Raw genomic sequence first — 23,423 nt, forward strand, 5'->3', positions numbered from 1 at the left:
AGTTTATTTGTGGCATATTCAACGCGCAGATCACAAAATGTGAAGATGGAAGAGATTTCTGAGATGGAATGGAAGATTTCTAAGGTGAAATGGAAGAAAATCTCAGGATGGAAGATGGAAAAAACGTTTTCCATTCCATCCCATACCCTGCTTGGATGAAGAGATTTTTGCACAAAAACCAGCAAGCCAGAGGACATGTATATTTTTTCATTAGCCTACACTGTAAACGAAAAAGGCTCGAAAAAGAACCTATAAGGGAGCTACTGCGAATGGGGTTCTTTTTAAGAAAAGAACCCTTTAGGGGGTTCTTGAAAGAACCTATAAGGGAGCTACTGCGAATGGGGTTCTTTTTAAGAAAAGAACCTTTTAGGGGGTTCTTGAAAGAACCTATAAGGGAGCTACTGCGAATGGGGTTCTTTTTAAGAAAAGAACCCTTTAGGGGGTTCTTGAAAGAACCTATAAGGGAGCTACTGCGAATGGGGTTCTTTTTAAGAAAAGAACCCTTTAGGGGGTTTTTGAAAGAACCAATACAGGGTTCTTTCAATAACCCCCAACGGTTTTTTTTCTTAAAAAGAACCTTTTTGAGGTACTATTATGAACCTTCTGAACGTTCGATAAAATACCTTTCAGGTTTTTTTCTTATTTAGTACCTTTTTGAGGTACTATTATGAACCTTTGATAAAATACCTTTCAGGTTTTTTTTTTATTTAGTACCTTTTTGAGGTACTATTCTGAACCTTCTGAACGTTCGATAAAATACCTTTCAGAGTTTTTTTCTTATTTAGTACCTTTTTGAGGTACTATTCTGAACCTTCTGAACGTTCGATAAAATATCTTTCAGGGTTTTTTTCTTATTTAGTACCTTTTTGAGGTACTATTATGAACTCTCGATAAAATACCTTTTAGGTTTTTTCTTATTTAGTACCTTTTTGAGGTATTATTATGAACCTTCTGAAGGTTCGACAAAATACCTTTCACGGTTTTTTTCGTATTTAATACTTTTTTGAGGCACCAACCTTCCTATGATTCCAATAGACACCTTTAGATAAACTTACAGTGCTATAACTGATGCTTAAGGTTTTATTGAAAAAGACGGTTACAAAGCAAATACCTTCACAAAACACGATTATCAAGAAATCGTGTTTTGTAGAAATGAACAAGTGTAAAGAAAACGATGAAGCATCTTCATTCTTTACAGATAGGACAATAAAAAAATACAGACCATAACAACTACAAAAATTATATAGGATGATCGACTTGCAACAACGAGATACCGGTACACGTTTTCTGATCTCCTAAAAATCTTCCGAGCATCCTGTATAATCACTGCCCATTACAATTTATTGACAAAACGCAATACCTTGCTTGTTCTAAATGTAAAATGTGGGTAGAGAAAAAAGACAAGGTATGCTTAATGGATTTGGGGTGCTGGATGTTAAACACCCAGTAAGTACTCATCAGCACGGCCACAGCATCCACTAAATTATCCATGCCAATTACTTGACACCAGTCAACCACGACAGTGAAGCCATCTTCTTCTTCAAACTGTATAACCGGATATGTTGATTCTGGATTCTATAACAAACAATGAGCATATTATATATCAACTCGATGGCCAGCACAAGTGCGGGCATTGAGCAACATTCACTTCACCAAACAAATAGCCTACAATGGGTGGGAGACACACAACCAAGAGCCTTTTACTTCGTATCACATTTAGCGATTTATCAATCAAGTGCGATGGCTCGCCATGCAGGACATCAGTAATGTTCTTAATCAACTTTTACATTCTTAATTAGCTTAATTATAACCACCAATTTCCGTAACAAAGCATGCATTGAAAATTGATGCTTATTGCATTGGTTGTGATGTAGCCATGATAACTCTCATGAAAGAGTGACGGTACCGTGAGTATAGCCAGCTTGGATTAAACTAGTTCTTCTCTAAAAAATGATCTATTATTATCTATTAATTAATAGTTGCTATACAAACTGTACGAACTACAAATTAGGGAGCGTTCAACGTCAACCGGTAACTGGGGAGGGTACCTGAAAGTTGATATTGGAGGAGGGGGTGAAAAGCTGGGTGACGTCAATTGTAAACCCTTCTCCTCAAGCAAAAAAAGATAGTTTAAACTTAACTTGATATAATGAAAATGCAAGTTTAGTTATGTTACCTGTAAGTTCAGAATGTCCGCCGGCAATTTCTGCTTTTTAACGTCCTGATAAAAACGGTGGTGGCTAGTTTCTGAGAGCAGTTCAACACAATCTTTTTGCACCAGACTGTTCATTTCTTCGATCATCTGGAAAGACAAAAACCTCAAATTAACCCTCACATACATCCACGATTTCTGTCACTATATAGGATATATTAAAACTCATAGTATAAACACAGGGTCAGTTGGATAATAATCCTTAAAGGCGAAATATATTTGTCAATTAATCAGGCTTCTGTGTTTATACTGTGAGTTTACTGCACTGAGCTAACAAGTTCCAGCAGCGATCGCCTGATAGTTGTCGCCTGATATATCTGATGTCAGCTAGATCCCAGTCACCTTACTAACCAGAACGTCACACTGGCTTTAGTCTTTAAATAGTGCCGTATATATATAAAAATGAACGTAATGTTCAACATACCCAAACAGCGGTTCCCAACGACAGATATTTCGCTTGCAGATCCGCAACCGACATTTCGTTCCCATTGTGCAAACACGTGGATCGAGTGCGCAACATTCGGTCGCGAATCAAGCCGTTGTTGCGACAGCTCTCCCCCTTCGCCATCTCCCCTCTCAATTGTTTCAAATGACGCTCAATGTTGAAAGCATCTTCTACCTCGCCAAACAACTGTAAAACACAACAATTAGCACGCACACAACCATAGATACAAGGTTTGCAGTAATAAGGTTTACAGTAGAGTAGACATTGACAGTTGACGGGCATCCAGATGCGACGGTTTCTGAAGACAATATTATAAATTGTAAATAGAAACAGAGAATTAACTGTTGTTTTACAAAGTATAAAGTTGTTGTTATTGTATAAAGAAGACCACGTTGCGTAATCACAAAACAACAGACGAGAACATTAATCTGACGTGAGAGGATCCTTAGAATACAAACTTTTAACCAGTATATCGCCAAAGTACGACATAATTAATAATATAAAGAACAGTATCTTACCAACTAATTGTAGCATACAGATCTTCACGAGTTGATTTCTGCACTTCGATAGTTGGCATAATTACTGATACTATCTTATATATGCAGCAGCAGATGTCTTGACTCTATGTCTATACACTAATCTAACTATCGTAAACTGTGAAATGCGTTGTAGTCACCACATACACTGGCTTGACCGGTAAACTGGTCTGACCCGTAAACGTACGATAACTAGTAGAAATTACGTCAAGAGACGCACGAATGCTTCCTTCAGCTTACGAAGACGAAAAAAAAGTTTTCTAAACAACGACTTCAAGCTTGACTGAACAGCGACACTAAACGATAAAAACACAAGGTTGTTTTGATAATTTTACGTTAGTTTTTTTGTTTCGCCTACTTGTGTTCCTTTATTTCGTCATGCGTTCTTTATTGTTTTGCACTCTCTTGCACTGATCGCCAAAAGAAAAAAGGATTCGTAATTGGCAAATCGGTTTGTATTGCATTCGTTCTAAAATTGCTTATTTCAGTCACAAATCGAAAGCTCAAAAGTTACAGCGCAAGTGAAATTGCCTAACACGCACATTAAAGTAGCCTAAATTAATGCACATCAAGCATATTAAAAGCACAAACAAAAACCAAATCAAAAATCGTGTGTCGTTTCATCTCATTTTACAAATGTTGTAGACTATGTTTTAATCATCATCATCATTCGTTCAGTCGATTGGAATTGTCGGTCACGCAATATGCCTTCTCTCTTCACAGCTGTACAGTTTTGCGTTTATCAAACCTTACTGCATCAATATCGGATTGCCCATGCACAAACTGTACAGTCTTGCCTTTACCAAAATGTAATGCACCAATATCAGAATCAACATATCCGGTTATACGGTTTGAAGAAGAAGATGGCTTCACTGTCATGGTCAACGGGTGTCAAGTAATTGGCATGGATAATTTAGCGGATGCTGTGGCCGTGCTGTTGAGTACTTACTGGGTGTTTAACATCCAGTACCCCAAATCCATTAAGCATACCTTGTCTTTTTTCTCTACCCACATTTTACATTTAGATGTGGAGGTAACAAGCAAGGTATTGCGTTTTGTGAATAAATTGTAATGGGCAGTGATTATACAGGATGCTCGGAAGATTTTTAGGAGATCAGAAAACGTGTACCGGTATCTCGTTGTTACAAGCATGTTTTCTGTGCTCTTTAAACGCTATCGATCATCCTATGTAATTTTTGTAGTTGTTGTGGTCTGTATTTTTTTTATCGTCCTATGTAAAGAATAAAGATGCTTCATCGTTTTTCGTTTTCTAAGGTTGGTACCTCAAAAAAGTATTAAATAAGAAAAAACCTGAAAGGTATTTTATCGAATGTTCATAATAGTACCTCAAAAAGTTATTGAAAGAACCCTGTATTGGTTCTTTCAAGAACCCCCAAAGGTTTTTTTTCTTAAAAAGAACCCCCATTCCCAGTAGCTCCCTAATAGGTTCTTTTTCGAGCGTTCTTCCTTTACAGTGTTGTTGCTAAAAGAATCTAAAAAAAAGGTTAAAAAAAAAACGTTTCGAAAAGAACCTTTCTGCAGGGTTCTTTTCGAAACAAGTTCCGAAAAAGAACCCTAGGCTTAGGGTTCTTTTGGCAAGCAAAGGGTTCTTTTTGCAATAAAGAACCTTTGTTGTTAAAAGAACCCTAAGCCTAGGGTTTTTCTCGAAAAAAGAACCCTAAGCGAACCTTTTTCGAAACAAGTTCCGAAAAAGAACCCTAGGCTTAGGGTTCTTTTGGCAAGCAAAGGGTTCTTTTTGCAATAAAGAACCCTTTTTGTTAAAAGAACCCTAAGCCTAGGGTTTTTCTCGAAAAAAGAACCCTAAACAAACCTTTTTCGAAACAAGTTCCGAAAAAGAACCCTAGGCTTAGGGTTCTTTTGGCAAGCAAAGGGTTCTTTTTGCAATAAAGAACCTTTGTTGTTAAAAGAACCCTAAGCCTAGGGTTTTTCTCGAAAAAAGAACCCTAAACGAACCTTTTTCGAAACAAGTTCCGAAAAAGAACCCTAGGCTTAGGGTTCTTTTGGCAAGCAAAGGGTTCTTTTTGCAATAAAGAACCTTTTTTGTTAAAAGAACCCTAAGCCTAGGGTTTTTCTCGAAAAAAGAACCCTAAAAGAACCCTAAACGAACCTTTTTCATTTACAGTGTATGCTCGGAAAGTTATTATACTGTATATAGGCTAAATAGTGTGTTAAAAATTTTTTTTATTCATTTTCACTTCGGGATCGTAGCAATTTGGTTTCGTTATTCGCTTGAAAAAATATGACCTGCCAATGTATATATAAGAATCGTCGCGGCCTTGCGTAAAAGGCGTTTATTTCTCTCTGTATTTGAAAACTCTCGGCCACTCCAAGGGTCGAGGAGCTCTGTCTTTTACCACCCTTGAGAAGTGGTGGCAACTCGGTCTAGCTCAAGAGTCTCAAACACGCGGCCTGGGAAATCGTTTTGTGCAGCCCGCGATGCGTTTTTGAACTTTCAAATAATTAACAATCAAAATATACTCTTATTCACTATTCACTTAATAAGGTAACATTCACTCTAAAATTGTTCAAAAAATCTGAAAATGCCCATTAAATTTTTCCCGACTTAAAAAAGGCTAGCCTAATGTGGTGAGGGCTATTTTTATTCTGTGTTAGTTTTTCAGCCTTCAGTACTTCAAGGAGTTCGTTTTTTCCACGCTTTTTGAAAATCGGTTGCAAGATGTTTGCTCTCCAGGTCGTTCCAGAAAAAAGTTAGAAGACCATTGGATCGTTCCAACGTGTAAGTTAGTCAACACACACAAAATTCTCGTTGGGGAAAGTTTAGATATTAGTATCACACACCAGCACCAGAAGGAACTTCAAATTACAACTATATGGTAGTGGTTTTTAGTTTGGGGCAGAAAAAGTAGGCCTATGGCCAGAAAAAAAATAATCACAATGTCGTCTATGTCTGCAGGTAGGCTATGTAATGGTCTTGGTTCACGCCAATTGGGCACTTTTCTGAAAGCCATCTTACTGTTGCATTGCGCATAACTCACTGCTCGGGCATTTCGAACGCTCTGGGAGGGTGGGTGTAGGTGTGAAATGTTGGTTCATTACCTACCACAAATGAAATATCGCCACGTTAAATTACTGGAGTACGGTATACAATATAGCAATAATAAGACGTTGTAGGTTATTCTTTATGTAGGCTATCTGTATCCTACCTTTTAAAATTATCCCACTCCCTCCAGCCGGGTGTGGCATGCTGGTTTCTTGAAGTCTCTGATTTGGCAATTTATTGTGCTCTTCTCGCCATGTCAATCGTTTGTACGATTGTCAATCATATTATTTGATTCAAATAAAACAGTTGAATAAATTTAAACATATTTTTTTTTCATTTGGGCACAAAAGTTTAAAATTTCGTTTGGTTTCTTTTTTAAATGATAAAAATTGTGGCTTAATAATAAAATCACTGCAATAAATATGCACAAAACTTTGTATGATTTTAAAGTAACTTTTTAAACTATTAAAATGTTGAATAGATCTTGTAAAAATTTGAGATACACTAGGCCTACAGTACTTAACTTTTATTTAGATTTTTGCTTAACTGATTAAAATTGTCACTGAATAATAAAAATAGTAGGCTAGTGCATTTAATATGTAGCCTACAAATAACAAAGATCATACTCTACATGTTAAGATGAAACCGTGCGTATTTTAGGTTTTAAAGTTTTGGACATAGCCAAACTCAAATAAAAAGATTTAAAAAGAAGGAAATTGGAGGTTGTTGAATTAAAACTTTAATCTTCCAGAGGTTTGAACTGTTTAAAGTACAAATGTGTCTGATGTTTTGTAATAATTTTACAAAGTTATTGTGGTATAGGTCTGTTGGACAACATTTTTAACATAAACTTCCTGATATAATAATTTTCCCGTCGCGAGCTCATAGTTGAAAAATGCTGAACTGACAAAACCAACATCCAATTGTCTATGATGATCCAATCAAAACATGACACGAATTTCCATGGTCTTACTCAAAACTTCCGTTTGCTTCCATAATCGCACCAAGCCAGTGCTACTTAAACTTTTTAAAACAACGCACCGCCAGGGATCTTATTGTTATTCGGCGTACCGGTCACACAAAAAAGATTTGGTGGAGAGTTCGATTTGTTGTAGGTATAGACATGCAAAATAATGTAACTTCAGTGAGTTTAACATTTTGTTACTCAAAGAGGTAGCCTACAGCCCTGCAACATAACTAAAAATAAAATCAAACGTTTTGGACACGTAGGCTACTTGTGTGCTCATCAGGAATTATTGTATATCTGCTATGCTATGGATTATATAAAAAAGTTAACTAGATTTTTACAAACTTTGTTGCATATTTTCTTGAAAAGGGCACACTAAAAAGATTACCAAAATCTACTTTGTTCTTTCTTTGAATGTTGTCAATAAGTTTATAGTTGTTTGCGTGAGGCAAACCAGACATAGCCTACATTGATATTTCAACCAGATATTGGTTGACGAGGGCTGTGAACTTGTGGAGCACTGAAACACAAATTTAACAACCAAAAATGCAGTTAAAGACCTTTATCACTTCTTGTGTGACGTGCACTGACAATGTTTCGATCGACCAATTCAAAATCATTTCTCGAGGCAGATCAGACAAAGATCATGCTGGAAGCTCTTAGGATCAAGCGTAGGCCTAATGATCCGTCTTTGAACAGCCAATTATTATTGGCCTGTGAGTCGTCCTTCCTTTTGTGTTTGTTCTGATTGATGTTGTGTCACATCCTTTGTATTCTAACCTCATGTGATTTGTAGGGCAACCAAAAGTCAAAAAAGTCAAATTTTTTCTGCCTTGTTCAAAGTTTATAAAACGTCCATAAACTAAATTTCAGGCTGACACGAAGAGAGGTTTCAAAGTTATTTAGTAAAAAATGTCAAATTTCATGGTAAGGTTAAAATTTTCTTTTAACGTAGTTTTTCTTTTCTCCATTGATATTTTATTAAAGCTACACAGATACTGCTTTTTGTTGCAATTTCTGTTGCTATTCTGATGTATATTTGTTGCAATTTCTGAAGTAATTATCTTGTTTCGCCCACTACTGACGATTGAATATTAAGTAAGCTAGGCGTGGAAGGCAGGTAACGTGGTCTTTGTTCTTGGCTAGGTAAATGCTCAAACCATTATTCTGAGGTCCCTGACCATTATACATACAGTATAGTATTGAGTTTTAGCTTCCTGATGTTCTCAAGTTTGTCTTTAGCTAGAAGTATAATACTGCAGAATCTTCTCAGTAATTTCGGGATATTTAAAGACACTCCATATTTATCTTTTGCAGTTTGTCGAGTGACTTTCATTACCTGTTCGTTAGCTGTGGTGTCGTTGAGTCTTCCACATTTTTTTTTGTTTTATTAAAAAAATAAGATGTCCTTACCTAACGGTTTGATTTCTAATATGCTTTGTATTTCGCATTTGGGTTGCAAACGCATAAAGTTATTTGTCAAACTTAGGTCAAAATTTGTAAATTATAAAGTAAAAATTTCAAGTTTTTAGGTCAAAAAATGTGTTGCCCTGGTGATTTGTTTCCCGCCTTGTTATTATTCGTAAACATTCTTGTGTCACTTAATTGCTGAGTTTGTGCTGTTTCACTCAGGAGTGTCGTTTGCAGTTACAATAGACTATAGTGCACAGTCAGATTTATCTGAATGCATAAATTGCATATAGCAGATATAAAATAATAATCGTTCTTTTGCAGATTTGCATTTTTCTTGAATAGATTGATAAATTTTGTTATATTTTTCTCGGTTTGTTTTTGACTGTCTTCTTTCTGACATAAGATTTTTTATTTCTTCAGTCATCCAGTGAGGCTGTTTAGTTCGTCTGGTTTCTTTTGGTATAACTTTATCTGCTGCTGTTAGAATACTTGTTTTGAGATTGTCCCACTGATTATCTACTGTTTCTTTCTTTTGGTTAGCTGGGAGATTATCCAGGACAGCATGACAGAAATCTGTTCTTGTTACAGGGTCTTTCAGAGCAGTTAACAAATATTTCGGTTTGCATTTCGGTTGTTTTAAAGTGTTTAAACGAATTTTAATTGTTGCAATTACAGGGTTATGATCACTGTTTGCATCAGCACCTGGATAAGCTCTTGCATTAGAAATGGAAGACCTATATCTTTCATTTATCATAATGTAGTCAATTTGATTTCTTGATCGGTCACCAGGACTTGTCCAAGTATATCGACGCCGAGGGTGTGCTGCAAACCATGTGTTCACAACAGCAAGCTTTTTTTCCTTCACACCAGTCAATGAGCATCTCACCGCGATCGTTTTGTGATCCGAGGCCGTGAGATCCAACAGTTTTTCCGTGTTTGTTGCAGCCAACTTTAGCATTAAAATCACCCATCACAATATTGACTTTCTGTGATTTACATTCTTTGTACAATTCATCCAGTGAGTCGTAGAACTCACCAATTTCCGAGTCATCTGCATCCGTTGTTGGTGCATAAGCAACAATCAGATTGATATTGAAAGGACTAGCTTTCAGTTTTACGAGAAGGAAACGATCAGATTTAGGCCAACTACCCAATATTGACTTAGAAAGTTGTTTGTCAATAATCACAGCAACACCTCTTTGATGTTCATTACCTCCAGAATATATAATTGTTTTATCATCTTTCATGAATTGACCAGTTTTTGTCCATCTTACTTCGCAAAGACCCAAACAGTTCATTCTCATTCTGTCCATTTCTACCATAATATTGTCCAGTTTTCCTTGTTGGTAAAGTGTTCGTACATTCCATATGGCAATTCTTTGAGTTCGTTGTCGGAATGTTTTTGCATTAGGGGAAGACGGGGCAAAGCGGGACATCGCGATTTCTCACGTTTTGTATTCTTTGGCTCCCTCTAACCCAGGAGTTCTTAACCGGGGGTAAATTTACCCCTGGGGGTAAATTTCACCTACCGAGGGGGTAAATTTACTGAATCATAAATTAAGGCAAACTTTATTTTTTTCAGTTCTTAAAAAACTGGCAGTGTTGCATTCGATTTTGATTCAAATTTATGCTTAATGTAAGTTTTCGTCTCTTTTATCACCACGCAAGTAGACTACCAGTTTCATTTCAGCAGCGTATGTGTGCTACATTTTCATTGTACACAACCTAATTAGGACTTTGACCACAAAGACGAAATTTGAGCTAGTAAGGCAAGAATTAGTCTTCAGCTAGATGAGTCAACTGACTTGTCGAACTGTGCATATTTGTTGGTTTACTGTCGATATGTGCATGCTGGTGAGTTGAAAAAGGAATTCTTTATGTGCGAAAGTTTAGAGACGACTACCAAAGCGGTTAATGTTCTGAAAAAAATAGATAATTTCTTTCAACAAAATAATATATCCTGGAATTATGTGGGTTCACTTTGCACAGACGGTGCCCCTTCTATGCTCGGTGCTAAGTCTGGCTTTACAACTCTGGTGAAAAAACGCGCACCTAATGTAATGCTTCGCGCTATCCTTTACGTCCGACTATTTCGGACGGACTCTCAAAGACAAGCAGATAACTTTATTTGAATCTCAAACATAAACTGGCAACGTAAACGCCCACATAGCTGCGGCACTAAAAACGATTGACTTTGACAACTAGTTGAACTCGAGTTGGAGAATACCGCATCGTTGTCAGGAAAGCGTATTTAACAGCGGCCAATCAAGAGGTCATGAAAAACGCGTAAGGCAAAATGTGAAACACAAGGTACAAACTTAAAGGGCAAGTTCTCAAATAAATTAAAAGTTTAAAGCACGTTTTCAATATTACACATAACATCATTTCCACTCACTGTGCCCTTCATCGACATGCACTGCGGGCAAGTAAAACCCTTCCAGAATATTTGAAAGCAGTATTGAAGCATATGGTTAAATGTGTGAATTTTATCAGGGCATGTGCTCTTAATCATGGTCTTTTCAAAGTGGTTTGTGATCAGATGGGATCAGAACACTCTGCTGTTCTCCTTTATCACACCGAGGTTCGGTGGCTCTCTAGGGGTCTTGTTTTGTCTCGAGTTCTCGAACTAGGCCTACATGGTGAAATCGAGATTTTTCTTCGAGAACGCAAATCCCCGTTGAGTAAGCACTTTGACGACAACAAATTTATTGGTGCATTGGCTTACTTGACAGACATTTTTTCAAATTTGAACCAGCTCAATATGCAAATGCAAGGAAAAAGCGACACCATTATAGATGTACATGATAAAATTCAGGGTTTTCAGACAAAATTAGATCTGTGGAGTAGAAGAGTTTGTGATGAAACCTTACTTTATTGAAAGCTTTAATCAACTTAGACGTAGAGCATCTAAAAACACAAAGAGTTAGCCTACTGAAAATAAAGCACATAACTGAGAATAGAATTAGGCATCTGACTGGCAACTAAACATTTGTACAACTGATCGGGTTTGTAACGAACTGATTAGTCAACGCACAAGCAACACAGGCACAATACAGAGTAAATGAAATAAACGTGTCAATCAACGAATACAAAATTGAACTCAGGCAAGTTTTAAGGCAATTCACAACATTCACCCCGCTCAATAGGAAACTGCGTCACCGTATCTGGCAGGAGGGATCCCACGAGTAGATCGAGTTGATCTGCGTAAGACAGGTACAATGCTGTCTTCGGATGAAGTACTGCGAGTAGGCTCACCGCCAGCAACTTCCTCATGATTCTAGGCGATTGGCTGGGTCTCTCCGTCAAGCGGTGGCATGGGACGTGGAACCGATTCCGTCCGCTGAGTTGTTTTGCACAAGGAGCCAGATCGCTGATTGAGACGTGACTCTCTCTCCCATCAGGATAGCGGATACTTGCATAGTTAGGGTTGGCTTCTAGCAAGTGAACTTCTTGAACAAGGTCATCGTTTTTTTGTGTTTTTACAAAGTTACATAGCAATACTGGGCCGGAATGTGTAAGCCACGTTGGTATGGATTTTCCTGAGCAAGAGCGTCTGTTAAATTGAAAGAATAATTCGTGTGGAGTTGCGTTAGTCGAGGTATTTAAAAGAGAGCGGGTAGCGTGAAGCGCATCTGGGAGCATTGCTTCCCAACAAGAGATAGGAAGGTCGTTTGATTTCAGAGCCAGACGAATTGACTTCCATATAATGCCGATGTAGCGTTCGACTTGTGAATTTCCGGTCGGGTGATACGGCGATGATGTGCTAGAAGCAATTCCCCGCTTCAACAGATAATCCTTAACGCTCCCAGATGTAAAACACTTAGCGTTGTCGGAATGAACATAGTTGGGTACCCCACAAAGCGTAAATAATTTATTTAAACAACTAATGACAGTGGAAGCATGCATATCGCGACATGGAAAGGCGAAGGGAAATCTGGAATATTCGTCAATTATAACAAGCAAGTATTTATTATTCGACGTAGACGGTAAGGGGCCTTTGAAGTCAATACTGATCCTGTCTAGGGGACGGGTCGCTTTGATGAGTTGGCTCTCTTCGGGTTTATAAAATGATGGTTTAAGCTCCGAGCATGTCCGACAAGCAGAACAAACTTTGCGAACATCTTCTGTAGAATAGGGTAAGTTTTTAGAACGCACGAAGTGCAGCAATCGTGTCACTCCGGGATGGCAGAGAGCTGAGTGTATGCTCGCGAGGTCAAGCTCTGCCGATATCGAAGTACAGAAAGCCCGAGTCAATGAATCAGGGGCGACGTTATTTTTCCCCGGCCTGTATTTGATTGCGTAACTATACGACGATAATTCAAGCCACCAGCACTGGATTTTATTGTTTTTAATCTTTGTTCGTTTACGGTCGTCTAGCATGAACGCTACGGACCTCTGATCAGTAACCAAAGTGAATTGTTGGCGGGAAAGAAAGTGACTCCATTTTCGCACCGCTTCCACAATGGCAGTAGCTTCCTTCTCCACAGCCGGATAATGTAATTCACCTCCTTGGAATGATCTAGACATAAACGCTACAGGTCGACCGGCCTGATTTAAGGTTGCTAAGACTGCGACCTCAGACGCATCGCATTCCACAACGAACGGTAGATTCTCATCTGTGGAACGCAGGGAAGCTCTTTCGATGCCTCTCTTCAGATCCTCGAAATCTTCTAACTCGATATCATTTAACGGGAACGACTTCACTTGTTTCAAACGGGAGATTTTATCAGAAAATCGGTATATCCATTTAGCATAGTAAGAAAATAACCCTAGGACCCTCTTTAACGACTTCGCATTTCCAGGGAGTGGAAGTTCTTTTAGAGGTTGCAATCGTTCTGGATCAGGTTTTATTATACCATTCCCTACTAAATAACCGAGAATATTAACTCTACGGACCGATGAAATAGTTTTCTTTTCGTTTAGAGTCCAATTCCGGAGTGTGAGTGCTTGGAGTAGACGCTTGACATTGTTGTCGTGCTCTATCTGATCACGACCAGCAACAGTGATATTGTCCAAGTATGGGAATGTATCGACCAGACCCTCTTCTTGGACCAGCTTATCCATTTCTCTCTGAAAGGCCGGTACCCCATTGGTTACTCCGAAGTGGATTCTGGTGAACTCCCACAATTTACCACATGCTTCAAATGCCGTAAAAATGTAATCTTTTGTAGCAATTGGGACTTGGTGGTAGGAGCTACGGAGATCAAATGTAGAAAATACGTGATAATTTGCCATTTCGTTAATTAAAGTATCGATTTTAGGTAAAGGGTAAGCATCGAGCTCCGTAAACAGGTTGATAGTTTGCGAATAGTCAACACATAGACGGCGTTTATCATTTTCCACATCTTTTACAACTACTATTTGTGCACGCCAGGGGGAAATGCTTGGTTGAATTATACCTTCAGTACAAAGACGAGTAATTTTTTTATTTGTGAACTCTTGGTCTTGATTATTAAAACGTCTGGACTTCACGGCAATTGGTTTACAATTAGGCGATAGGTTGTGGAAAAGGGAGGACTTGTTAGCAGAAGCTGAGGTCAGTGCACACGTACTTTGCGAAATAATAAAGTCATCTTTTTTACCGCCATATTGAAAAACTACTTGGTTATGTTGTGATTGAAAATCTTGCCCCAACAATATATTGCTACACAAATGGTTAAGTACTTTAAAACGCACGTCAAGATATATGCAGTCATTAATACTAAGATCGACAGTACAACTGCCGTGAACATTACTTTTCAGGTTTGATGAAGCCATTGATACACTGCTGCAGCAAGGAGTGACATGTAGGTTTAACCGCTTTGCGGTGTCTTTGTTGATAAAACTGCACGAGCTACCGGTATCAATCAATGCAGAAACTTTAGTACCACACACTACCGCGGTAGTACTGGCTTGCCTTAAGCACGTTGGGGCTTCATGGATTGCACACATCGTTGCACCGGTGCTTTCTCCTTGCTGGACTTTCGATCGGTAAACATTAGCGAAATGTCCTTTTCTCGAGCACTTAAAACAAACAGAATTCCTAGCGGGACACACAGTTCTTTTGTGATACTGGCGCCGGCAAAAAAAGCACAGTTTACTCACACTTCCTGAGACAGTCCCTTCACTTGCTTCTTCCTTAGTCACTTCTTCGGCCACTGCTGTTGCAGATAATCCAGTTGCAGATAATCCAGTTGCAGATAATCCAAGACCTGTCGTGTGTGCTTGCGAATGGAGTTCGGAGTGCTTTCGAGCCTGTTCAAGCGCTCGTGCTTGTTGAACAGCCGTTTCGAGGCTTAATTCACGATTTTCTAGCAACCGTTGTTGAATAATAGGAGATAAGATCCCGTTGATAAAAGAGTCTCAAATCATTTCATTCCGGTACTCTTCGATCGACACTGCGCGGAAATTACAATCTCTTGAGAGCTTTTGAAGCGTCGGTAAGAATTCGTCCAGCGACTGTCCAGGTTCTTGCTTTGAAGTCGCGAGCAGGTGTCTGGCGAAGATCTCACTAGGAGTTTTGGAATATAGGTTCTTCAACGTAGTAACAGCCGCTTCGTAAGTTTCGCACTCTTCAATGTGCTCAAAAGTAACATGCGAGACACAGTTTGTGAGGATCTTAAGCTTGTCCACCCTCTGCCTCTGCTCTTCAGGGAGTGCTTGTGTTAGAGCTTCGATATAGTTGTCGAAGGTTCTTGACCAGTGTCGCCATTGCTTTGAAGCCGCAGGTGAATTAACGTCGATGTCTAATCGTGACGGCTGCATCAACCGCTCCATCGTACATGACAATTAAGTTGATTAAATTGTGATGAAACTTTACTTTATTGAAAGCTTTAATCAACTTAGAAGTAGAGCATCTAAAAACACAAAGAGTTACTGAAAATTAAGCACATAACTGAGAATAGAATTAGGCATCTGACTGGCAACTAAACACTTGTACAACTGATCGGGTTGATTGATTGATTGTTATGGTTTGTTTTATGTCGCTTTACAACATCTAAAGTCTTTTAGCGACAGTCATTATTATAATAGCTATTTAGCACAGTTAGAACACAACAGGGCGTAGTGAAGGGTGCAATACGACACAACACAACATAATCCGATACAGTAGTTACTTTAAACACATCATTAGTAGAGACGACATTCTTGTAGGAGGTTAGGCCCACGAAAGTCAGATACTTCTTTGGAATTGCACGTTTGGTGTAACAAAAGGAAACAAAATAAGGAAAGCCCAGCCAGCAAATCAATCACCTTCCACACCGAATCAATGTCTGTAGACGCTGAATCAATGTAAAAGGCGATCGATCTCTGGCTGGGAGCAAACACGACACGGGTGCACTACAGTATAACATGGATGATTACAGTGATTAAAATAATAATTTAAATGAGCTTATTGCAGGAGTTTATAAAAACCAGCAGGTGTGTAATAGTTGGACAATTTTTAGCAAAATTTTTCACCGATATGTTTATTCCATACATGCTCAGATTTTGTTCAAGACACTTTCTTTGAGTTGCATATTTACTGCAATGAAATAGAAAGTGATTCACCGTCTTAGGGGTCATACATGTGTCGCATAGTCCAGAAGTGTGGCATCCGATCTTGAAGAGGTGTTGGTTTAAACGGCAGTGACCGGTGATGAGTCTAAAGACGGTTGGATGGTCAGGTACTTTGTTGGTTCCTGCACTTTTGGTGTCAGGATATATAGATTTGTAGAGTTGGCCTGTGGTACTGTTTATATAATGATTATTTCATTTTTGCAGAGCTAGATCTTTGTTGAGGTTTTTGACTTCACTTAGGCTGAGTTTTGTGTTTGCAGAGATGGGGGTAATGGCTGATGTTAGTATTGCTGGTATGGCTCCTGAAGCAAGTTTTGCTAAGAAATCAGCAGTTTCGTTTCCAGGAATGCCTACATGACTAGGAACCCACAAAAACTTTACTTTTGTTGTATTTGATATAATGCTGGAGTGAAGCAGAAGTATGTCATTGATTAAGCTGTGTTTTGTCCAAGTTGGATTTGAAATCGTCCGTAGTGCACTTAAGCAGTCGCTAATGATGACCGAGTTACTTGGTTTGGTCTCTTTTATCCATATAAGTGCAGCCTTTATTGCAAACAGTTCGGCACTGAACACAGATGCGAAGATCGTGAAGCTCCGTTTATCACACCAGTCTTTGGTTTTTGAAAAGTCAGATTTGATTATATTAGACAGAGTTGAGACGTCTTCTCCTGTTTTCCAAAAACAGAAGTCATCTGCAAAAAGTGCTGTAGAAGAGGTAATTTAGTTTGGTAAATCGTTGATCGCTACGTTGAATAGTAATGGACTAATAACGCTGCCTTGAGGAATTCCGTTTTCTAGTTTTCTTGTGGTAGATAAAGCTTTAACAACCTTGACTTCAAAAGTACGATTTGACAGGAAAGATTTGATCCAAGATAGCATGGCTCCTTTGATCCCTAAGTCATATAGTTTTAGGAGGACTGCGTCGTGATAGACCATATCATAAGCTTTCTCAAGGTCAAGAAATACTGTTTGTACTGATTCATCGCAAGATAAGGATTTTTGGATGATGTCGCTGAGTCTGATAATATGATCTGTCGTTCGACGTCTTTTTCTGAATCCCGACTGTTGAAGATGAAGTAGATTGTTCTGTTCTAGATACCCTCTGAGGCGATTAGTTACTATTTTCTCCATAGTTTTGCAAAGGGTGCTGGTTAAAGAAATTGGTCTGTAGGAGGAGGTTTGTTTGGCTTATGAATTGGGATGATGATTGAATGTTTCCATTTGAGTGGCAGTGTACCTGTTGACCAGACGTAGTTAAAGAAGTCGAGGAGAATATTCAAACTGCAAGGGGGTAGATGACATAACATTTGATAATAAATGCCGTCCGCTCCGGCGGCAGTGTTTTTATTACCTTTAAGGACTGTCTTCAACTCGTTCATTTGCAGGGGTGAATTGTAAGATTTATTGTAGAAATGGGTTGCCAGTTTTGATTGTAGATTGTTCGAAATTGAAAGACTGGAATTTTCACGGAATATTTTTAAATAGTTGGTTGAGCTGCTAACTGAGAGAAATTGATCTGCAAGGATGTTGGCGTTGTTGGTATCACTTTCTACTTTAGTGGCAAGAGTGGGAATTCTTTTGGTTTCCTTTATGCCTGAAAATTTTTTAATAATTTTCCACACTTTGTCAAGCTTTGCTTTACTATCAAGGAAACAGCAGAAATTTTTCCAGCTTTCGTTTTTTGCTTGGATGATGGTTTTTCTGGCAATTGCCCGGAGGCGTTTAAAGGCTTGGATGTCTGTTGGGTGTCTGGTACGATGAAGACGTTGTAGTGCTATCTTTTTGTTCCTTACTGCTCGTTTACAATCGTCATTCCACTATGGAACGCCATTTAATTTGAATGGTTTGGTTTTAGGAATTGCTATAGACGCGCAGTGTTGGATAGTTTCGGAGAGGTTTTGGTTATATGTATTTATATCATTTGAGACAACACAAGAATTTAGATTTTCTTGGCATAATTTGAAATACTTTGCCCAATCAGCTCTTTGGAATGCCCATGATGGTACAAACTCTCCATTATCTGGGGAAGAAACATTGACTGTAGTAGCGACTATGCAGTGGTCACTACCCAAAAATTCATTGGTGACATCTGTGATGCATTTGTGACCAAGGGAAGTAGAAGCAATAGTGAGGTCTATAGAGTGTTCCATCGGTTTTCCGGCTTATTTAAAGACATGTGGGTGGGAACAGTGGTGTTGGGGATTACTGCATGATTTTCAACTAGATCAAGTAGAGCATACCCTCTATTATTATTGTTGTTGCACCCCCACATGACATGGTGGGCATTAAAATCACCGCAAATTAATAACTGATCATGGCTAGAGAAAATACAGTTTATTTGGTCACCTGCAAATGAGTTTGTGGGTGGGTTATATATACTGCATACCGTCAGGTGTTCGATTTTAATTCCAATAATTTCCAGTCGTGGGTCTGTATCCGGGATGGGTAGCTCTGTAAAGGAGATATATCTTTTAATGCAGATTCCGACACCACCTCCTTTTCCCAAGTAAGCAGGTCTGTCTTTTCTGTAGAGATGATATCCATTAATATTAGGGGAGTATTTAGGAGTTAGGTGTGTTTCTTGTAAGCAAATGATATCCGGTGGGGTTTGTGAGCTTGCTATTAGTTGATTCAATTCCGGGATTTTCCTATAAATTGACCGACAGTTCCACTGCCACACTGTGAGGAACATTAAATTATTAGTGATTTTAGCATGTCCGAGTTTGTTAGGAATCCCATTCTAGAACCTGCTGCATCGGTGATAATTTGAAAAATGTCAATTTCTTTATTTTGGCTTTGAGCGAACGTTGCCTTTGTAATCACTTCTGCTAAAAAGGCAAGAAATAGGATTGGGTTATTTATAAAGTGGCCGCTCTCGTCTCCTACATTGGTTGGTTTAGAGGGTCCGGGTTTTTCCATTGTGACTGAAGTTATATTTATACTGTCATTAGTTTGGTTAGAGGATAGATTTTGATTCAATTGGCTTGTTTGAGTTGTGCTTGCTACAAGAGGAGGGAAGTCCAGATCATAACTTGGCATTTCTGTATTTATAGCTCTTTGCTGCTTGCTGGCTTCAGCATATGTTAGGTTCTTAGTGGTTTTCATTTTCTGAATGGCTTTTTGTTTCAAGTACTTGAGGCAGTTTTTAGAAATAGCGACATGATTTCCACCACAATTTGAGCATTTTACTACTATACTTGAGCATTCATCATGCTTGCGTTGTTCACCGCATCGGAGACATTTGGTTTTAGATCTGCAGAATTTTGCTATGTGTCTAAAGCGATTGCAGTTGTAACATCTTAAGGGTTTTGGAATGTATTGCGAGACTCTAAATCGTTGATAACCTATTTTTATTGATCTGGTAGTGATTTGCTATTGAAGATTAATAATACAGTAGTAGATGCAATTAGTTCAGACGAGTCAGAATTTCTTTTATTAAACCTTTTAACTGACCTTATGTTCGCATCCTTCAGCGCCGCAAGAATCTCTCCATCCTCCATACCATTTTTACATTTTTAATGTTTTTTTTTTCTCTCCCGGCTGGTTCGATTTCAACATGACTGTAGTAGTATTGTTGCCATTTTCGTCTGGGTTGTTTTCCGTTTGGTTCTCCTCTTCGGAATGCATTCGTTTTCTTTTTAGAGACGGCGTCTCCTTCTTGTTTTCTGGGTCGCCTGTCTCCAGTTTGGTTGAGTTGATTTAAAATTGAGAGCTCAAATTTGTATTTCAAACTGCACCTTCCTTCTTGTTCTGCACCGCGCAAAACACTTGCTTCTCTGGGCAATTCGCAAGCAAAAAAATCGGCCATGCTTACTAGAAAAAATCTCACAACGAAAAAAGCCAGGCAACTTGAAATCTTAGTCTCGAAAGTTTGTAAACTCACAAACTACAACTGAACTGATCGGGTTTGTACCGAACTGATTAGTCAACGCACAAGCAACACAGGCACAATACAGAGTAAAAGAAATAAACGTGTCAATCAACGAATACAAAATTGAACTCAGGCAAGTTTTAAGGCAATTCACAACAGAGTTCAAAAAGGAATTACGCAAATTTTCCAACATTTGATGATTGGAAAGTCAGTAGAAGTTGCAACGAGATTTCTGACCTCGAAATCTGGACACGGACATCACAAGGGGCCACCAAAACGGTTGGGGTAAATTTTACTTTTTTCATTCGGCAAGGGGTAAACGAGACAAAAAGGTTAAGAACCCCTGCTCTAACCGGAAGCACTAGTTAGGCAACTATAAACTGTATTTGCTGTGAAAAAATGGCGACTGGCAGAGCATAACGCGTGTCGTGAGGAAGTAAAATATGTTTTGGCATGGTTTGTTATAAGCAAGAGATGGAAAAGTAGCTACCATATTCGTTAGCATAAGCGAATTTGTTGGTAGCTTTGTTTCTATCTTAGACATTGAGACAGTATTTGTTGGTAACAAAAGCAACTTTTACCTAAAACTTTTACAGGTTACAAGTGTTAATTTCTAAAGGTTATACTTTGGGGCAAATTGCGACAGCTGTATTAGGGCAAAGAGGGACAGTGCATTAGGGCAATATGAAACTCTAGAAGTCTAGATTGTATGTGTGGTTCTTCTGTTGATTGAATTTTTGTTTATAACTCTTTTAGCCTTCAAGATTATAAAATATTTATCAGCATTCATTTATATTGTACCGGTAGGCCTACACAATCTGACAATGGTTCGTCGCTATAAGAGAAAGCTGAAATAGGTAAATGGACGGATAGGCTATCAATATTAAGAATGCGATAGAAGATGTGAAAAGCAAGAAGCTGTCTTTGAGAGAAGCGGCTAAACAATACCAAATCATGCAAAAATGAAGTGTCCCGCTTTGCCCCACGGCTGGGGCAAAGTGAGACCTTTAAAAAAAATTCTTTTTTCATTTGTACTATAACAGTAGAAAGAATCCGTTTGATCTTCGAACCAAATATGCTGACCAACTAAAGCTTTCGATTAAAAAATAAATTAACTAAATCTAACCATCACTGTTGCTGAAATTACGTTTTTACGAAAAGTGTCCCGCTTTGCCTCGTCTTCCCCTAATTACAGTTGTTGAATGACGATCGAAGGAGCCCTGCAATTGATGACTCCGACTACCGGGCGAGGGGCTCTGGTTTCTAGAACTCGGAGACCCATTTACGCCGTTTCTCGTATTTTTGTTAAACTTTTGCATCATTGTAGACTTGGCCATAGTACTGAAGTACTGTAGGTAGGCCAGTTCCTTTCTTCAGCGCCTCTGTGTTTAGTCAGCCGCACTGCTTCCAGCTGCACCACGAGGATGTACACAGATGACTTGGTGCCAAAAGCGGTCACCCAATGGCCAACAACATTTAACATAAACAAATATTTTGCCTTCACTATTGTTGCCTGTATTGCGATGGGTCAAACATTTCCTTGTTTACCGAAACTGTTAATTGCAACTTGCAAGATATCTTTCGCGAAGCGAAGTGACAACACCACTCTTGCTTGGCGATGAATGTTCTGATGAAACTGCTCGCCTTGCTATAAGTGCGCAAAACAAGTGGCCTCGTTTATTAGGCATTGTTAAAGAAGTCAAAAGTGAGAAAAACTAACTGGTAAAGGTGATAAAGTCAAAAGTGATAAAGTCAAAAGTGTTGTTAAAGGAGCTTGGCCTGGCAGTAGCGTTGTTCGACTAATTTTGTTGCTGCGGCATTCTAAGATAAATAGTAACAACATGTAACGCTGGATGCTGGGTACAAAATGCGTTCTTTTCTAGCATAAGAGTGAACATACTTAAAATTTTATTAGTGCAGCACGCCACAGCTCTCTTTAGTGTCAAAGTGGCCCGCATGCAAAAAAGGTTGGTGACCCCTGCTTTTGACCATCCAATCAACGTTATGTTTCTTGGCAGCCCATTGTAGCAAGAATTGACAGGGTTGCATTTAGGACAACAACTAAAACCAGCTGCTATCTTGTTTTTCAATGATATATAGGAGGTGCAATGGCTTCCTTACCAGTGATAGATCCACGTGATATTGTGACAAATCAGGACATAACAGGTGTTATTGGACGTGGAAGTTTTGGAGCGGTGAGACTATGTACAACAAAAGAATTTGGTCGAATTGCTGTCAAATGTTATCAGCTGGCTGGAGTTGGCGAAGGGTTAGAAAATAAAAAAGAAAAGTAAGTGTTGTCCTCAATTGTATACAAGTTAGGATTAAAAGATTTTGTGGTAGATCCTCTCTGTTCATTTATTGTATGTTTGTGTCTTTGTCTGTAAACTAGATAAATCATATCTTGGTATTGGATCAACAGAAGAGAACTTTCCAAGGCGCAAACTTCCGTGTTTTAATTAAACACAATGGAGAAAAATACGGAAGTAATATCAAAACGAAAATAAACAATAGAACAAGTACCTTTCAGATTGCTTGCCTGTGCATTGCGCAGAAGCTTGCATCTAGAAGCTCAAATACAGTATAAGCAAACCGAAACACTACTTTGCAAGTTTGTTTCAATGCAAAAAGGTCTCTTTTATAAATTTGCTTTGTTTTTTTTTTCACAAGTAAGTAACGCATCTACAGAAAATTAATGCACATTTACGCATTGCAGAAGCAAACGTGAAGCAGAAACTTTATCGATGCTTTCCCACAAAAACATCATCAAAGTTCACGGAATATCTTCATGGTCAAATTCGTTTGGAATTTTAACGGAATACATGCTTGGTGGGAACCTAGATCAGTTTCTTTCCAACAAAAACATTTCAGACATTCCATACAGCATAAGGTTGAGAATTGCTGAAGAGCTAAGCGAAGCTATCAACTTTCTTCATGGTGGAAACTTGAAGCGTGTTTATGTTCATGGTGACATTAAACCGGAAAACATTCTTTTATCATTGGACCTCACTGCAAAATTGGCTGACTTTGGATCAATAAACATGGCTGCCAGCACTGGAGCCACAACGCTAACAGTAAATCTGCCGAAAACGAAACAACACACTCCTTTCTACACTGCGCCAGAATTTTTGAAAGATATTAATCTCCCACGCAAAGCAACGATGGATGTTTACAGGTTTGATTGCAATTGAAACAATTTATTTAATAGCAATAGACGTTTACTCACAGCTTTGAATGCAAATGTAGGCTTGAAAAAACTAAGTATTTTTTAACATAAAACGAAGATCAAACTGTCAAAGTCGCTAGGTATTTTATAAACATATCAAACATTACAAGTAAATAAATTCTACCACGTTCGGAAAGTTGTATAATATTTCCGGCGTGATTTTGTTTACTTTCTATTATTTTTGTTGTTGCAGAA

The 23,423-nt window shown here is 38.5% G+C and overlaps 3 protein-coding genes across 4 annotated transcripts in view; 1 reads left to right on the plus strand and 2 right to left on the minus strand.

The window, feature by feature from the left end:
• Window positions 1–1,060: 1,060 nt before the first annotated feature.
• LOC145784503 (uncharacterized) lies at window positions 1,061–4,300 on the minus strand. 2 transcript variants are annotated; one of them, XM_082596331.1, is made up of 4 exons: window positions 3,176–4,300; window positions 2,637–2,843; window positions 2,177–2,302; window positions 1,061–1,575 (listed from the first exon to the last, which is right to left on the minus strand). In XM_082596331.1, the coding sequence occupies exons 2-4, from the start codon at window positions 2,778–2,780 to the stop codon at window positions 1,324–1,326; spliced, it is 522 nt and encodes a 173-aa protein (XP_082452457.1). In that variant the 5' UTR covers window positions 2,781–2,843; window positions 3,176–4,300; the 3' UTR covers window positions 1,061–1,323. The 2 variants fall into 2 exon arrangements, with proteins under 2 accessions (XP_082452457.1, XP_082452456.1); XM_082596330.1 differs by having other exon boundaries at window positions 2,637–4,300.
• A 2,975-nt stretch (window positions 4,301–7,275) lies between these two features.
• LOC145784635 (uncharacterized) overlaps window positions 7,276–23,423 on the plus strand; it is a 36,243-nt gene continuing 20,095 nt past the window's right edge. The window contains exons 1-3 of the mRNA XM_082596502.1: window positions 7,276–7,326; window positions 22,103–22,292; window positions 22,719–23,177. Coding sequence (XP_082452628.1) covers window positions 22,111–22,292; window positions 22,719–23,177 — 641 coding nt within the window. The 5' untranslated portion in view covers window positions 7,276–7,326; window positions 22,103–22,110. The remainder of the gene's footprint in view (window positions 7,327–22,102; window positions 22,293–22,718; window positions 23,178–23,423) is intronic.
• On the minus strand, window positions 9,378–10,031 carry LOC145783954 (protein CFDP2-like). Its single transcript, XM_082595714.1, has one exon. The coding sequence runs from the start codon at window positions 10,029–10,031 to the stop codon at window positions 9,378–9,380; it is 654 nt and encodes a 217-aa protein (XP_082451840.1).

The sequence above is a fragment of the Aplidium turbinatum genome, chromosome 15 (genome assembly GCF_918807975.1).
Source record: "Aplidium turbinatum chromosome 15, kaAplTurb1.1, whole genome shotgun sequence".
In the NCBI taxonomy this organism is placed as follows: domain Eukaryota; kingdom Metazoa; phylum Chordata; class Ascidiacea; order Aplousobranchia; family Polyclinidae; genus Aplidium; species Aplidium turbinatum.

What these genes read in the sequence shown, in the direction of transcription:
- LOC145784503 (XM_082596330.1), bottom strand. Translation starts at nt 2,939, where the DNA reads ATGCCCGTCAACTGTCAATGTCTACTCTACTGTAAACCTTATTACTGC. An exon ending in CGTTGGGAACCGCTGTTTGG is followed by an intron (nt 2,303 to 2,636) that starts GTATGTTGAACA and finishes TTGTCTTTCCAG; the next exon opens with ATGATCGAAGAAATGAACAG. An exon ending in CGGACATTCTGAACTTACAG is followed by an intron (nt 1,576 to 2,176) that starts GTAACATAACTA and finishes TGTTTGTTATAG; the next exon opens with AATCCAGAATCAACATATCC.
- LOC145783954 (XM_082595714.1), bottom strand. Translation starts at nt 10,031, where the DNA reads ATGTCCCGCTTTGCCCCGTCTTCCCCTAATGCAAAAACATTCCGACAA.